The 17,319-nt window shown below is 47.0% G+C and overlaps 1 protein-coding gene across 2 annotated transcripts in view; it reads left to right on the top strand.

Annotated features, from left to right (window-relative positions):
* Window positions 1-906: 906 nt before the first annotated feature.
* LOC124119851 (alanine--tRNA ligase, cytoplasmic-like) overlaps window positions 907-17,319 on the top strand; it is a 41,498-nt gene continuing 25,085 nt past the window's right edge. The window contains exons 1-6 of one of the 2 annotated variants that reach the window (XM_046482510.2): window positions 907-961; window positions 3,040-3,271; window positions 4,953-5,141; window positions 11,947-12,092; window positions 14,565-14,756; window positions 16,563-16,707. In XM_046482510.2, coding sequence (XP_046338466.2) covers window positions 3,062-3,271; window positions 4,953-5,141; window positions 11,947-12,092; window positions 14,565-14,756; window positions 16,563-16,707 — 882 coding nt within the window. In that variant the 5' untranslated portion in view covers window positions 907-961; window positions 3,040-3,061. Of the gene's footprint in view, window positions 962-3,023; window positions 3,272-4,952; window positions 5,142-11,946; window positions 12,093-14,564; window positions 14,757-16,562; window positions 16,708-17,319 lie in introns of both variants that reach the window. The other variant, XM_048391221.1, reaches the window with a different exon arrangement.

The raw sequence follows: 17,319 nt of genomic DNA, 5'->3' as shown, positions 1-17,319 counted from the left end.
ACATATTCCAGCCATGTGACGGCGGTCTGTAAATATTCGAGTCTGAACAACACAATCTAGTGATTGACATCATGAACGTCGATCTACAAAATTAGGATACGATGAGGTGAGGTGAAATGGGGTTTAACGTCGCGTTCAAGATTATTGCACTTATATATAGCGACGTGCATGCACGTGTGTGTGTGGCTGCTTGTACTAGGCCGGACTGATGCCTATTTATAGTGCTGGCACGTTGAGATGACCCACCCAGACACAGTATACTGACTCTGAGCCGACCAGTCCTTGTTTTAGCCCCTTAATGCCGAGCGTTAGACAGGGTAACAACAAGTACCATCTTTTTAACGAGTATTGTTACGAAGAAAAATTATCAAAGAAACCAAAGCCCTATTTGGTTCTTTTCTGGTATAACATTGTTGTATTCTAATTTAAACAATATATAAAACGTCTTTTTCTTGTTTCAATGTTATATTTTCTTTTTTGTTTAAATAGAAACTATAGTGTGAGATTTCAAACAGCAGGTTAAAATTAGATATATTGATTAACTTTCACATATGAAAATTAGGTAGTGATCGACATTCTGGAATCTATTTTAATAAACGAGTTTATTCGTGACCGACTCATGCCGTTCTGGGACAAGCCGAAAGATCGAGACGGTAGATTACGGAAAAATGCGAGTGATGACAAGGGCGCTTATCTCCCTTCGACTACCGGATATGCACTTTAACCGGATCACAATTACTTATTAAGTACACTTTACAAGCGTATCGAACAAATATGCTCCATTACTTATGTTCTTAGTATAATATTAGTGTGATAGTGATTAATATTAAAACATACAAACTCTGAATTTCAATATTTCGAATATATACATGTTAAAAATATATTTGTCCGTATGTTAATATTTCCAACATGGCTGCGCCCATGAGAGACATGTCAATGTCAAACCCGCTTGTCTAGAAAGGTATTGGCTCGAGGGAATTTGGTGATACAGTATAGACATGTACATGACAGTCACACTAATGTTATTCTCCCTTGTCTCTGTGATCTTGGCCCTTAAATATTCTTTCCTCACAGGACGTACAACAGTGGAAACATGCACCGGTTGTGATGCAGGCTTAGGCTTATTAGGCTAATTATCGCTATGTATGTGTACTGGAGGTTATAACTAAAACGACAGCGCTTGAGAACGACACAAATTGCAAGGGAAACAGCATCTCGACCTCCGGAAAACGACAACGTATCTTCATATCATCTTTGCAGGTCACTCAATGAGATAAACATGTTATCAGGTTATATATAGATGCAGGAAAAGACAAATATGCAATGGTACCTTACTTTAGCAGATTTCTGTGTGTCATCGAACTTCTCTCAAAGAATTATAACTGTATCAGGAAAGGAGACATATTTCCAACAATACGTTTTTTATTCATTCTTCTATCCAAGAGGTGAGGTGAAATTGGGTTTAACGTCGCGTCCAAGATTATTGCACTTACATAGCGACGTGCATGCACGTGTGTGTGTGGCTGCTTGTACTAGTTCATACTGATTCCGATTTGTGGTGCTAGCACACTGAGATACCATGTCACAGTTTAACATGAATACCCCACACAGACACAGTATACTGACTCCGAGCTGACCAGTCCTTGTTTTAGCCCCTTAATTTAATGCCGTGCCAGACAGGGTAACAACAAGTACCATCTTTTAACAGCTTTTGGTATGATGCGGCCTGGGACAGAACCCCGGACCTTCCACTCTCCGGGCGGACACTCTACCTCTATACCACGGAGGCAATCCTTCCACCCAAGAAGAATTCCAGTTAGAATCTTATGCCCGTTTTAGCCAACTTGGTGTCATTTGAATGTGGTGCTGTTTTAGCCTGTATGTAGCAGGGCGTGGAGTCAACCCACAGATGACATCTTTACATTGTCAGCTTGCTGACGGGGTTAACCCCTTTGGTCATGTGGACAAGGCGTCCGACCACGGTCAGAAGGTCTGTGGTTTGAATCCCATCACAAGACTCGGAAATTTTATGGCCGCTACATTGGCGCCCAACTTGGAGCTGAGCACGTTCATATTAAATTTGAGCAAAATAAGCCTCAGTACCCTACTATGAGGCCCCGGACGTGCCTTCTGTTGATGAGGGAGTATTTTGCAGGGCATGGAGTCATCCCACAGATGACATCCTTACCTTGTCAGCTTGCTGACGGGGTTAACCTCTTTGGTCATGTGGACGAGGCGTCCGACCTTGGTCAGAAGGTCCGTGGTTCAAATCCCATCACGAAAATATTATCGCCGTTACATGAATATATAGTATCTATTTCAACTGAATTCCCTTAACAACTCTATAGTCTGGAAGTTAATTTATGGTACTGACGTTTACTACAATATCTGAAAAACTATTGGACCTACTCCATTCAAAGTTGGTATGAGATTATTAAACAGTCATACATAACTGGATATTACATTTAAAGACAATCCGTGCATGAATAAAAAATCTGTTTATTTAGCTATCACTATATTTCATCAACAACCAGACCTGGTCGTCACGGGTGGAACGAGCATTCATTGTAACAGTCATGTGCATAATGCTACCCCTGCGTCACAAGGCCATATGACACAGTTGAACCAATCAACTCAACTCGAAAGGGTGCACGGGAATCACGCACGCACGAATACGGTGTTAGCGTTGGGCGTCTCAAGCAGTTATTTAATAATATTTATCCAATTATTTTTGCATTAGGAGCAAATTCACTCACGGCAGTTAGTGAACCCTAGAGGGCAGTGTTAGACAGCCGGGTAGAAGCCAGAGATTAGTGCCCCTTTAAATATTTTGTGTAGGGTAAAACCCCGAATGCTTGCTTGCTCGCTCGCTCGCTCGCTCGCTCGCTCGCTCACACTCACTCACTCACTCACTCACTCACTCACTCACTCACTCACTCACTCACTCACTCACTCACTCGCTCACTCGCACACACACACCCACCCACCTAAACTCACTCACTCACTCACTCACTGACTCCTAGTGTGCAATGTTTTCAGAATCTCTGCTCCACTGTACAAGATGTACTTGAGGATTCTCTTCAGACTTCACATCAGCAGTCCCCGACTTCACCCGTCATGGCGATACAGCAGTTCCTGGAGCAGCAGCAACGTCCGCGGCGCCTTCATCTCCTACTTCAAAGACAACCACGACCACGTCCATGTCCCCTCCTCCTCCGTCATCCCAAACAAGAAACAAGGCACCTACTTCACGAACGCTGGCATGATGCAGGTACACGCAGGCAGGAACTCCACCAAGATTTACCTACGATTCAAACAGTCATAACAAAATTTGTCATTTTGTTCAAAATTGATATTTACATAAATACAGAAACCTACGGTTATAACGAACTCAAAGGGACCACTAATATTTGTTTGTTATAACCGTAGTTCGTTACAAGCATATATACAGTATATATATACATCAAATGTTTGGCACTAAAAATAGTTTCGTTATATCCATCAGTTCATTATAAGCATGTTCATTATAAACATAGTTTCCCCCCTTAAATCAAGAGGTATTTCAACATGGCATCAAATGTAAAAATGTAACACACTCTCATTCTAAGTTCTGTTATCAGAGGGGCGGTCGGGTAGCCTAGTGGTTAAAGTGTTTGCTCGTCAAGCCGAAGACCCGGGTTCGATTCCCGACATGGGTACAATGTGTCCCCTGTCGAGATATTGCTGGAATATTGCCAAAAGCGGCGTAAAAACCATACTCACTCACTCTGTTATCAGAGTAATATGAGTCCCCTCTGCAAAGCACTAACATTAGTTTTTGTTTGCAATCAGTTGGAAATAATATGAATTGGGAACTATTTCATTTCAATTTGGGATTTATTACTGACATCTACTATATATGACTAGCTGACATATTCATGACATGACCAAAGGGTTTACAGGTTATTACACCACACCAGGGACCAGAGAACAGACATAAGCCCTTAGGGTTGATGGGTTATTAATTCACACCAGGGATAAGACAACAGAAAGCATGACGGGTTTATGGGTTAAAACCATACAATATGTCTTCTCAAAACTTGGCACATAGATAGGTCTAGTGGTGAACCGGTGCCTTTTGATATTTTGGGATTTTCGACTAAAATATTTTTCTAATTTCCATGGCAACAACTTTGACTGAGGCTTGAAATGGTAGTAGTGCTCATTTCTGGAGTAGATCTTGAAAAACATACAATATTTCTTCACCAAACTTGGCACATAGATAGGTCTAGTGGTGAACTGGTGCCTTTTGATATTTTTGGATTTTTTGCAAAAATATTTTTACCATTTCCATGGCAACAACTTTGACTGATGCTGGAAGTGGTGGTAGTGCTCGTTTCTGAAGCAGTGAAAACCATACAATATGTCTTCTCCAAACTTGGCACATACACAGATCTAGTGGTGAACTGGTGCCTGTTGATATATTGGGATTTTCTAAAAAGAAATTCTAGTTTCCATGGCAACAAAATATATATAAATATGATTAGTTGACATATTCATCACAAGTATTCCCCATTGAAGGGGATTTCGATGACTTTGTCCCTTTGTTTAAATACAGGTAAATATATTTAAAAGCTTGTAAACTTTAATATCATCCTTAAAGAGGCTGTACATAATGTTGATATATATTGTAATAAATAAACAACTCATGGCTTTTGTTTATCATACAATAAGACACTTCAGGGAGAATAAACAAACACCCCAAGTGGTATATTCTTCCTGCAGTGTTTCTTTGCACGATAAACCCCTCCTCGCCTTGTATTTCTTAAGCAAAGTACAATCCAAGCATTGTGTGAGAGCCTGCAAATTATCTGTCAGCATAATAGTGGCCCCTAATCATTGAGAAAAAGATTTTGGAAGTGACGAAGTAACGGCCATGTTTCTGAGATGAGGAAGACAAGGTGTTGTTTCAGTTCAAGCCGCTGTTCCTCGGCGCCGTGCAGCCAGGGAGTCGACTCGAGGGCCTTCACCGTGCGGTCAACTCACAGAAATGTATCCGCGTCGGGGGCAAGCACAACGACCTTGAGGATGTGGGTCATGACCTCACCCACCACACGTTCTTTGAGATGCTAGGAAGCTGGTCATTTGGAGATTACTTCAAGGTATGGCACTGTGAAGCAACCCATTCTTGGTCAGTGCAAGGAGTTTGTGCTGATGTGATACACCCATGGCGCCAGTGCATCAAGACGCTACCATTTACATCATTGATTTACTGTGATTTCACCTTGTAGTTATTTCATAGCAAAATGCAAGGATTTATCTCAGGGAAACTATTTAAATATATTCAGGTATTATTTTCTTGATTAAAACTGTTGTGTATCTATCTTTTTTAGGCAGCTGAGATTGCACGTCATTATACCCAATGGCGTGGACAATTGATCGTAATTTCTATAACAGGATTGTCTGGTTCCACATATTCAAACTTTACAATCAGTAGACCCGTGAAGATTCGGGTTAGGATAGGTCTTCAACAACCTATGCTTGCCGTAAAAGGCGACTATGCTTGTCGTAAGAGGCGTCTAACGGGATTGGGTGGTAAGACTCGCTGACTTGGTTGATTCATGTCATTGTATCCTAATTGCGTAGATCAATGCACAGGATGTCAATCACTTGATTGTGTGGTCCAGTTATTTACAGACTGCTGTCACATAGCTGGAATATTGCAGAGTGTGGCCTAATGCAAACATACAAACAAACATTACATTAAGTAATACGTTACCACTGTTATACCGAGGCTGTTGTCTCCCACAACTGCTGCTATAGCGAAATCTACCACAGAGATCTCAATTACCTCATGCAGCACGTGCGTAGCCACCTAGCTGCCATGTGACACCCTTCACTCTTGTCTCCTTCGTCTGCTTAGCAAGACGTGTTTTCTCCTGCTGAAGCGTTCCTTGAAGATTTGGTGATATTTATTATCGTTTATTCTCTAATAAACTGTGCTTTTATGGGGCGTTGCGGTAGCTACGCTTGGTTATAATTTTCCCGCCAAACGGAAAATTTTTCCCGCCCTTTTTTCTATATACTTGCGGGGTTCGCGTATGCACGTTGTGTTTTACGTTTCCCCTGTTCTTGTATGTTTTGGGGGTTAACATAACTTATTTCTTTAGTAAAAGTTATATGTGTATGTTATATGTTCACATTGCTCGTTTATTTTCTTGTGAAAATGTTCGTTTGTGAATCATTGTGGTGCGTGCGTTGTAACCATGTTTTGTTCTTTGTTTCTAGAAAACAATCAATGTCTGACATGGATATGTCCCCTGTCTCCACCCCCTCTACCCCTGCTCCTCGGAGTTGTGGGGTGTGCAGAAAGTTTTTGTCGACCCGGGATCCCCACGATCGTTGCCCGCGGTGCAGGGTTCCTTGCGAGGAAACCCGGTGCACCCTGTGCGAAGGTCTGGGACCTGCGGAGTTTGAGCGGTACCGGCTGTGCGCGCAGTCCGTTTCCACCCCTGTGGTGGCCGGTTCGTCCGGTCGGGGCCCCCGTGCGGGCACCTCCTTGTCAGCTGCGGCGGATCCCCTTGCGGCCCTCGGGCTGTCTGGGGCTTCCGTCGCCGCATTGTTGTCGCAAATTGTGGACTCCAAGCTGGCGGCCTTATCGCAAGATAGGCCGCTGGCTGTTCCGTCCCCGGCCTCTTCGGTGGCCGCGGGTTCGGATGCGGGGTCCACCGGTACGGCGCCGGCTGCCATGGTTACCGGTCCTTCCCCCGAACCGTTGCTTCCGCTATCGGTTAAGGACCGCGTGGCCATGGTGTATGACCTCTTCGAGGACATGCCAAAGCCCCTGCCGATACCGCGGGGTATCCACGGTTCCGTGGGTTCCTCCGAGGTATACAACGAGTCGTCCGACAAGGCTTTCCCAGCATCAACCTTGCTGCGCGGGATTAAGCCGTCTTTGGAGAAAGCCTTCACGGCTGCCTCCGGTCGGGGTCTCCCGTTACCTCCCCCGTCGTGGAGAAAAGGGTCTTTCCCAGTTCATGACCTTGCCTTTCCCGAGGCTGGTCCTTCTGCGGAAGCCCATGTGGAGCGTTTGGGGGATCCGTGCCCCGACGGTTGCCACGGTACCGCAAGGTACCCTGCAACAGCTGGACACCCTCGCTCGACACTCCATGCTGGCTATGTCTCACGGAGACACATACCTGGCTGCGGCGGCCAGTCTGGTCGAAGGTTCTCCCACGGACCGTGACCAGCGCATTTACAACTGCTTGCTCGGTTTGAATGCTTCCCTGGAGTACGTTGCCGGGGCTTCGGCCTTTGTTTCCGGCACGTGCCATTTTCTTCGGCGCCAGTCGTATCTGGTTGCTTCAGGGTTGGACGCTGCCAATCAGGAGGTGCTCCTTTCGCAGCCTTGGTCTGCTCGGACCCTGTTTAATAACAAGATCCCTGGGGTTCTGAAGGAACAACAGGCCGCTGTGTCTGCCGAGGCCTCTCGGCACACACTGGATCTTGTAGGGTCCTTGCATAGGCGCCTGGGTGCCGCTCCGAAGCGGAGCGCGCCCCAGGTTGCTGCGTCCGGCAGGCCTAAGGGGTCGGGTCCTTCTTCCTTCGGGAAGAAGCCCCGCTCTGAGGGCTCCGGTAAGGGTTCTCAGCAGCCCTTTCGCGGGAAGAAGGGGAACTGGGGGAAGCCCAAGTCGTCGACGGACGGCAAGGGCCCCTCCAGGTGACTCTCATTGGAGGGGTTCGTATGCCGACAGCGCCAACTTCGGTTGGCCCGTAGGCGAACCCGAGTCACACGGCCCTGGACAGTTGCGCCTGCCGCAGCCCGTCCGGCCCCCCTCTCTTTCCCCAGTGGGAGCCAGACTCCAGACTTACTGGGAGAATTGGGAACAAGTGTTCGACGACCCGTGGGTGGTCAACACGATTCGGTACGGCTATCGGCTCGATCTCAAAGCCCCGTCGGCAGGTTTCTATTCGGAAACCGATCTTCCCTTCCTCGCCGATGCCATCGGCAGGTTGGTGGAGAAGAGGGCAGTTCGGGAGTTAGCTCTACCAGAAATAACACCGGGGTTTTACTCCAGAATATTTCTCGTTCCCAAGAAGGACAGTGCCGAACTCAGAATGATTCACAACTTGAAATCGTTCAACGAGTTCTACCTGCGCAAGCCGCCCAAGTTCAGAATGTTGAGCTTGACGGACCTGAAAGCACTGATCATGCCGGCCGACTGGCTAGCTTCGATCGACCTGAAGGATGCTTATCTGCATGTTCCGATTCACTCGGATCATCACAGGTATCTCAGGTTTGTCTTTCAAGGCAGGCACTACGAGTGGGTTGTACTCCCATTCGGTCTTTCGTCCGCTCCCTGGCTGTTCACCCGGTTAACCACCCCCATAGTGGGGTTCCTCCACCGGAGGGGTGTCCGGTACTTCGCGTACCTGGACGACTCGCTAGTAGCAAATCGAATGTCGGACACCCTGTCACGCCATCTCGTTTTCGCACGTCGGCTCTTGGAGCAATTGGGGTGGATTGTCAATCTCCCCAAGAGCGAGTTAACCCCTTCTCAGAACTTGCAGTTCATCGGAGGTCGGTTCAACATGGTGTCCCATCGCCTATTTGTCCCCCCAGACCGGTGGCACAAAATTCAGGCGATGATTGCCAAAGTCTTAGCGGTGCAACAGACTGTTCACTTTTGGGAACAGCTGTTAGGGCTACTTGTATCAGCCCAGGACTGCACCGTACGGGGTCGTCTCCAACTCCGCCCGCTGCAACGGTTTTTAATCCAGTTGTTAGCAACGGAGGTGAACAGTGCGACCGTCGCCCTCCCGGATCGGCTCCGACCGCATCTGGAGTGGTGGACGGTCCCTTACAATGTCTTATCAGGAGTCTCTATGCGGCCCTACCGGGCCACGTTGAACCTGTATACAGACGCCTCTCTAGTGGGCTGGGGCGCCCATCTAGAGGGGGAGGTGAGCTCGGGGCTGTGGTGCGTAGACGAACTAGGTCTTCACATCAATTGTCTCGAGTTCAAGGCAGTGATCAACGCAGTCAATCACTGGAAGCATCGTCTCGTCGACGCCCGGCTCATGCTGGCGACCGACAACACGACGGTAGTGTCCTATGTGAACAAACTGGGGGGAACCCACAGTCACTCGCTGCTCGATCTCACGTTCGAGTTTTACGCTCTGGTGGACAGTGTCCCGTGCCAGATACGCGCCCGTCACATCCCAGGTGTGCGGAACGTACTGGCCGATGCTCTATCGAGGCCTCGGGATCCGAGCCCCACAGAGTGGATGCTGAACCCAGTAGTGTTTCAGTGGCTGTGCGAACGTTTGGGTCGTCCGATGGTCGACCTGTTCGCAACGCGGTTCAACAATCAACTCCCGTTGTTTGTATCACCAGTCCCGGACCCGAGGGCCATCGATCACGATGCTCTCGCGTTAGACTGGACGGGCTTGGACGCTTATGCTTACCCGCCGACAGCGTTGATACCACACATTCTAAGCCGGCTTCGAGGAGTTCGCTGTCGAATGTTACTGATCGCACCCATGTGGCCGAACAGATCGTGGTACCCCGACTTGCTGACCCAGGTCACGCAGTCGCCACTCCCACTGCCTGTGAGACCGGATCTCTTGATCCACCCTCACACCCGTCAGCTTCATCCAAATGCAGGGCAGTTCAATCTGCACGCGTGGATGTTGTCACCGAGCGTCTGAGGAGTAAAGGTTTTTCTCGCCGGGCGTCTTGGGCATACGTTAGTATGCATCGTGATTCTACCCAGAAGGTGTATAATGCACGTTGGGTTATTTTCACGAAGTGGTGTTGTAAACATCACATTCATTCGCCAGATAAGGTATCTGTGCAGGATATTGCTCGTTTCATGTCTCACTTGCGAGAGACCCAGAAACTCTCCGGGGGTTCCATTGCCAACTATGTCTCGTCCATTGCTACGGTACGGGACGTTGCTATGGGTACCAGTCTCTCCAAAGAGCCGGTGATACGGGGTATTATCAAGGGTTTCAAACAGCACGATCTTAAGAAGGGCCGCCTTCGGGCACCGGCCTGGGATCTTTCCCTAGTGTTGCAATCACTTACGGAAGCTCCGTATGAACCCTTGCATAGTGCTTCGTTCCGGCATGTGACTTGGAAAACAGCATTTCTCCTCTCCTTTGCCACGGCGGCACGTGTATCCGAAATTCATGCACTCGATGTCGCCAAGGTACGATTCGATAGGGGTGACGAAGGAGCGGTCCGCCTGGGCCTGCTCATGGGCTTCGTCGCCAAGAATCAGAGAGTCGGGCAAGCGGAGAGAGAATTCACTGTAAGATCACTCAAAGAAATCTTACATCCTGCTGATACTGAGGACAGAGCGCTGTGTCCGGTTAGGGCCCTTAAGTATTATCTTAAGGCTTCGAATGAACGCAGACAAGGGCGTGACCGTCTGTTCATATCGTGTAACCCTAATCGCACGGTTGACATAACTCGCAACTCGATTGCGTTGTGGCTTCGTTCTGTCATCAATCTGGCGTACCGGTCTCGGGGGTTACCGGTAGCGGGGTCAAACCCGCACGAGATCAGGGCGCTAGCGGCAACATTTGCCCTACACTCGAATATCTCTGTTCACAGAATATTACGAGGTTGTTACTGGCGTTCTGACTCGGTTTTTGCCAATCATTACCTCAGAAAGGTTTCTGATGAAGACGTGGAGGGGGTGCACCGTCTTGGGCCGCTGATCGCGGCACAAGCGGTCATCTAGGGGGTGTGTCCAGCGCAATTTCAAACTCCGCAGTCGTCAGTCCTTGCACGGTGGTCAATCTGGGTCGTCTCCAATGTTCCCACGCCGTGGGTACAGGAGTGGGGGTCCTGCAAACCAGCGCACTCACACCAGAGGTGAGGCGGCTTTTTGTGTGTTTTGTCCTTATTTGTATTTTGACAATTATGCATTTAATTGTCTGTCGTGTATTCCAACCTTGCGATACATGCTTACGAATACTGGAATTAGGTCACGCGCCTAATGCATACTTTCAGTAGGCTTGCTCTGGGATATACGGTCTGAAGGAAATTAATTTCCCTCTTTTCGACTGTTTAACCTGATCTAAGATTTAGCTCACGCGGATACAGTGTTCTCATCCGCTGCGGCGATGAAATACCTATCCAGTGGGGCCGTTTGGAGTCACCAATCGTTTTGGCAATGACGATTGAGCCTTACGGTATGCGCATGACAGTGCTTTGGTATTCCTATAGGGTAACGCCTAGCTAGGTGCATGCGCATCGAGTGCTTCCGCCTTGGTGTTTACTTCCGCTGGTCGGAAGGAACGCTAGCAGTCAGGATTCGGGTTGTAGGTGCTCCCCACCGCCTACTGTGGTAGTCAGCCTCGGTATAACAGTGGTAACGTATTACTTAATGTAATTTGTAGAATTTTCCTATTCGGAATATTCTATAAGTAATACGTTACCACTGGGCTGCTGCCCGCCCGTCCGTCCCCCGAGCACTTGCTCTCGCAGGAGACAAGAGTGAAGGGTGTCACATGGCAGCTAGGTGGCTACGCACGTGCTGCATGAGGTAATTGAGATCTCTGTGGTAGATTTCGCTATAGCAGCAGTTGTGGGAGACAACAGCCTCGGTATAACAGTGGTAACGTATTACTTATAGAATATTCCGAATAGGAAAATTCTACAAAATTAGCCAGCTTCATCAGTTATTACTTAACAGAACATCTTCACTCATTCAGGGCATTGGGGCAGTGGGTAAGTGGATGGATCGACACATTGGGTACCAGGGTCCAGTGTGTGAAGCCCTTTCTTGGTGTCTCCCCTCCATGAGCTGGAATATTGTTTAAAGCATCATCAAACCCTGCTCTCTTGCACACAGTCCTAAAAGTTGTTTTTTATTTGTTTTCTTAATCAATGAACCTTGGACCATAAATCTTGGATATCTTTATTGAAACATTGATTTGATTGCATGTTTGCAGCAAGAATCCTGCCAGATGGCGCTGGAGCTGTTGACGCAGGTGTACAACCTTCCGTTAGACAGACTGTACTTCACCTACTTCGGAGGAGACGAGCTCTTGGGACTAGCGCCAGATGTGGAGTGCAGGGACATGTGGCTGGCACTGGGGTCAGGGGTCTTTATTTACACATTGTGGAACACCCTGTAGATTCCTGTTTAGTGTAGGCCCCCAGCAACCTATGCTTGTTGTTAGAGGCGACTTAACCTTTAGCCTTTAATGGGTTCGCCTGCAGCTTTAGTGGATTGGGTGGTCAGGTTCGGTGATTTGGTAGATCATGTTTCATCATTCCCCAACAGCGTCTGACGTTGCTCATGATATTAATCACTGGTTTGTCTGGTCGAGACTCCATTTTCTTTTTACAGGTGGTCATTATATGCCTGAAAAGGTTCCAACTGTGGTAATGAATAACAAACAAACATCTTGTTTAATGATCAACGGAGAAACACTTTTGATTGTATGTGTTACTGGGGTCATATTAATCAACATATCATACTACCAATCCAGTCTGTGTTTAATTTACGAAAATGAAAATATGTTTGAACCAACACAGAAACTACTAGGAGACTGTAATACTTGTAACTGTTTAAAAATTCCTGAGATATGTTTCCAAAAATCATAGAAAGCAATGCAAAGTTCTTTTATTCCTTCATGTGCTTTAGTGTAGCCGAGTGGTTAAAGCGTTTGCCCGTCACGCCGAAGACCCTGGTTCGATTCCCGACATGGGTACAATGTGTGAAGCCCATTTCTGGTGTCCCCTGCCGTGATATTGCTGGAATATTGCTAAAAGCGGCGTAAAACCATACTCACTCACTCATGTGTGTTCCACGTTCCCTCAGTTTTGTTTGTACATTGTTTAAAGAGAGTCAGATATTTACACAACACCCTAATGGTAACATTCTATTCAGCAACTAAAATATGAAGCTTCTTGGTCCAATGACTGTCGCATTCCTTGTAAAATTAGTGCCCCATCTCATTATAATCAGATCTTTGTGCTTGCTGCCGCTACACACAAAGATCATTGTCATTTCATTGGGTGGTCAAAGTGTGCAAGGGGTCATTCTGATGTGACCCATAATGGAATGTCCTCAGACATGTCCTTAGCAGTAGCAAGAACTAAGATCTGATTTGAAGGAGGTTGAATTAGTGCCATGTTGTATTTGTCCTTGTGTATGCCAACTAACTCTTGTTTCATTAATTTTGCCATAACTGCTTTTTTTCCCACACTTATCTCATAGCTCCCCTCGTTTGATAAGATGATTTACTGTAGCGATCCTAAATGAAGAGGAAAATGCTATTACCGTATTCGACGTAATAAGCGCCCCGCTCTAATAAGCGCCCACTTCGATATTTGCTAATATATTGGCTAGTGAACAATCCCAATTAGCACCCCTTCCGACCCCTAATTGCATATAATACGCACCGCTTCCTTCCCCTATTCACGTATCATACGCCCTCGTGTGTTATATGCACCTTTATTATTGGCAATTAAAATTCTGGAAAAAAATATATCTGTCATACATAAACATTTAAGGCTGTCAGCATAAACCACAAAATTTATCTTTCAACTTTTTTATTACGTCGAATACGGTAATAAACGTGATAATGATTCATCTTCATGGTATTCTTTCTGAAGATCTTAGCATTATTGAGAGGAAACATATAGAGGTTAATTTTTTACTAATTTCTATTTCTTCCAAGACATCGTCCTGAGACCCCAATATCTTGCAAGTACCGTATTTACTCTATTAGACGCCTCCGTTCCACATGGGCCTCTAACTAGTCTGTCTTACAGACCCTGATACAAATATATATCAAATACAGCCCATGCAAGTCTATAATGTTTGGCAAGTCTAGATCACTGCAGTATCTGAAAATGAAGAGAGTCACTGGGCTCCTTTTTATTATATTTTTATTAAGATAACTGAACAACTGTTTTTTTTATGTACGATATGTTCATTTCAGAGACTAGATTTTAGTCTAGCCTCTAACTAACACTTGGTCATATGCTCTGTCCAAAATATAGAAGTCGGGTCTCTGTTATATCCCAGGTCCATCATTTGATGAAATTATTGATCCCTGTCACATTAACTTACAGTAAGTTATTCCCTTTTAATGATAAACCCTGTAAATGTAACCTTTGGGTGACTGGAATTCTGCATTGAGTAAGGCTAAAAAAGATAATAGTTTTGGTTCTCAGGCACCACCTGCATCATCATAAAGTCTGCCACACACTTTGTTTTTATTTCCATTTTCAAAAAAACATGAAAATCCTAAAAACACAATGCACAAAAAAAATTGAAAATGGAAACAAAAACGAAACATGCAATGAACCTTATGATGATGTGGGCAGTGCCTGAGAACCAAGACTATTATTTTTTTAGCCTAAGGTAGTCAGTTGCCACACTGCCAACATTACCAGAATAGATGCTGGCCTTTAACAGATGTGGAGCCAACATCTTGCGTAAAAGTACTTAACGCCAGGGTGACTAATAGAGGAAATACGGTACACTGGTATTACAGTCTGTTTCCATGCACTGATATGACTGAATGATAAGGCTGTATCAACTTCTGTCTTCCAGTGTTCCAGCCAATCGGGTGCTTCCTTTTGGGATGAAGGACAACTTCTGGGACATGGGCGAGACGGGGCCATGCGGGCCGTGCACTGAGATACACTTCGACCACGTTGGAAGTCGCACCTCGTCTCACCTCGTCAACGCCGACTCCCCAGAAGTGGTAGAGATCTGGAACCTGGTCTTCATGCAATATAACAGGTACAGGGTCGACCTTCCTTAATCATGTCAGACCTGCAGTGGGGGCGGAGGGGTACAGGGTCGACCTTCCTTAATCATGTCAGACCTGCAGTGGGGGCGGAGGAGTACAAGGTCGACCTGCCTTAATCATGTCAGACCTGCAGTGGGGGCGCTGGGGTACAGGGTCGACCTGCCTCAATCATGTGAGACCTGCAGTGGGGGCGGAGGAGTACAGGGTCGACCTGCCATAATCATGTCAGACCTGCAGTGGGGGCGGAGGTGTACAGGGTGGACCTGCCTTAATCATGTGAGACCTACAGTGGGGGCGGAGGAGTACAGGGTCGACCTGCCATAATCATGTCAGACCTGCATTGGGGGCGTTGGGGTACAGGGTCGACCTGCCATAATCATGTCAGACTTGCAGTGGGGGCGGTGGGGTACAAGATCGACCTGCCTTAATCATGTCAGACCTGCAGTGGGGGCGCTGGGGTACAGGGTCGACCTGCCTCAATCATGTGAGACCTGCAGTGGGGGGGGAGGAGTACAGGGTCGACCTGCCATAATCATGTCAGACCTGCAGTGGGGGCGGAGGTGTACAGGGTGGACCTGCCTTAATCATGTGAGACCTACAGTGGGGGCGGAGGAGTACAGGGTCGACCTGCCATAATCATGTCAGACCTGCATTGGGGGCGTTGGGGTACAGGGTCGACCTGCCATAATCATGTCAGACTTGCAGTGGGGGCGGTGGGGTACAAGATCGACCTGCCTTTATCATGTGAGACCTGCAGTGGGGGCGGAGGGGTACAAGGTCGAGCTGCCTTAATCATGTCAGACCTGAAGTGGGGGCAGAGGGGTACAGGGTCGACCTGCCTTAATCATGTCAGACCTGCAGTGGGGGCGGAGGAGTACAGGGTCGACCTGCCATAATCATGTCAGACCTGCAGTGGGGGCAGAGGTGTACAGGGTCGACCTGCCTTAATCATGTGAGACCTACAGTGGGGGCGGAGGAGTACAGGGTCGACCTGCCTCAATCATGTGAGACCTGCAGTGGGGGCGAAGGGGTACAAGATCGACCTGCCTTTATCATGTCAGACCTGCAGTGGGGGCGGAGGGGTACAAGGTCGACCTGACTTAATCATGTGAGACCTGCAGTGGGGGTGGAGGGGTACAAGGTCGACCTTCCTTAATCATGTCAGACCTGCAGTGGGGGCGAAGGGGTACAGGGTCGACCTGCACAATCATGTCAGACCTGCAGTGGGGGCAGAGGGGTACAGGGTGGACCTGCCTCAATCATGTCAGACCTGCAGTGATGGCAGAGGGGTACAGGGTTGACCTGCCTCAATCATGTCAGACCTGCAGTGGGGGCAGAGGGGTACAGGGTCGACCTGCCTCAATCATGTCAGACCTGCGGTGGGGTACAGGGCCAACCTGCCTCAATCATGTCAGACCTGCAGTCGGGGCGGAGGGGTACAGGGTCGACCTGCCTCAATCATGTCACAATGTCAATTTTATAGTGCTAGCCCACTGAGATACTATGCCGCAGCTTAACATGAATACCCCACTAAGACAAAGTATACTGACTCCGAGCCGACCAGTCTTTGTTTTAACCCCTTAATGCAGAGCGTCAGGCAGGGTAACAACAAGTACCATCTTTTATCATCTTTTGGTTACACCCAACCTTCCGATCTGCGGGCGGACGCTCTACCACTAGACAGCGGAAGTGATCGCCCATGCCATTAAAATATATTAGAAACCTGTAACAGGCTGATATAATAATACAACACTAAGATACTAAGGTCTGAGAATGATTTAATATCAATTCCACAGAAAACATGACAGAAGTCTGGAGCTGCTTCCGAGTCAGCATGTTGACACTGGGATGGGTCTTGAGAGGATGACGGCTGTGTTACAGGGGTCAAGGTCAAACTATGACACTGACCTTTTCCAGCCTTTATTCAGGAGAATACACAAGGTAGGTCAAGGTCGATTATTTACAAGATGCTGTCAACTTGAATATTGCTGTCAGTTAAACAAAGACTCAGATGGATCTGACAAGATTCAAAGGGTTTCACAGCAGACTTGATTCATTTTCTAAGATTTAAGATTAACCTTGTGTTTTATTAGAGCTGGGTTTAAATACAATCTGTAATGACCTGGGGAGTAAGTTGAACAGGTCTTACTGATGGGCTCTTCCACCTAATTGTCTGCACCCTTACGTCAAGGGACACATTTATGTTTTGAACATAATACAATACCACCAAAATGGGAACTTCATTGTTTAAATAGGTCACATTTCATGATCCGTTCAGTGTGTTGTTATCTGTATTCCCATGTGGCAATAGGTAGGATTTAAATTTAAGTTTTTTTATTTATTTGCTTCAATTTTACCATGTGATTCGAAACATTCCTCAAGTGCGTTGTGAGGCAGAACTAACACATGTAAACATAGCCGAAGTTTGGTATCGCTGGTTATTGTGACTTGAGGTGTTTTCTGTCATACAAGTTGTAACTTTGTTTCCGCCACTAATGTTGGCAGACTGCAGCAACTGGAAGCCATGAAAATAGTGTGCTTACCCAGTTGGTT

Source organism: Haliotis rufescens, unplaced genomic scaffold (assembly GCF_023055435.1).
Source record: "Haliotis rufescens isolate VD_foot unplaced genomic scaffold, xgHalRufe1.0.p SCAF_9, whole genome shotgun sequence".
NCBI classification, from domain to species: Eukaryota; Metazoa; Mollusca; class Gastropoda; order Lepetellida; family Haliotidae; genus Haliotis; species Haliotis rufescens.
Note: the sequence above shows the minus strand (reverse complement) of the source record. Positions and strands in the feature narration are given on the sequence as shown.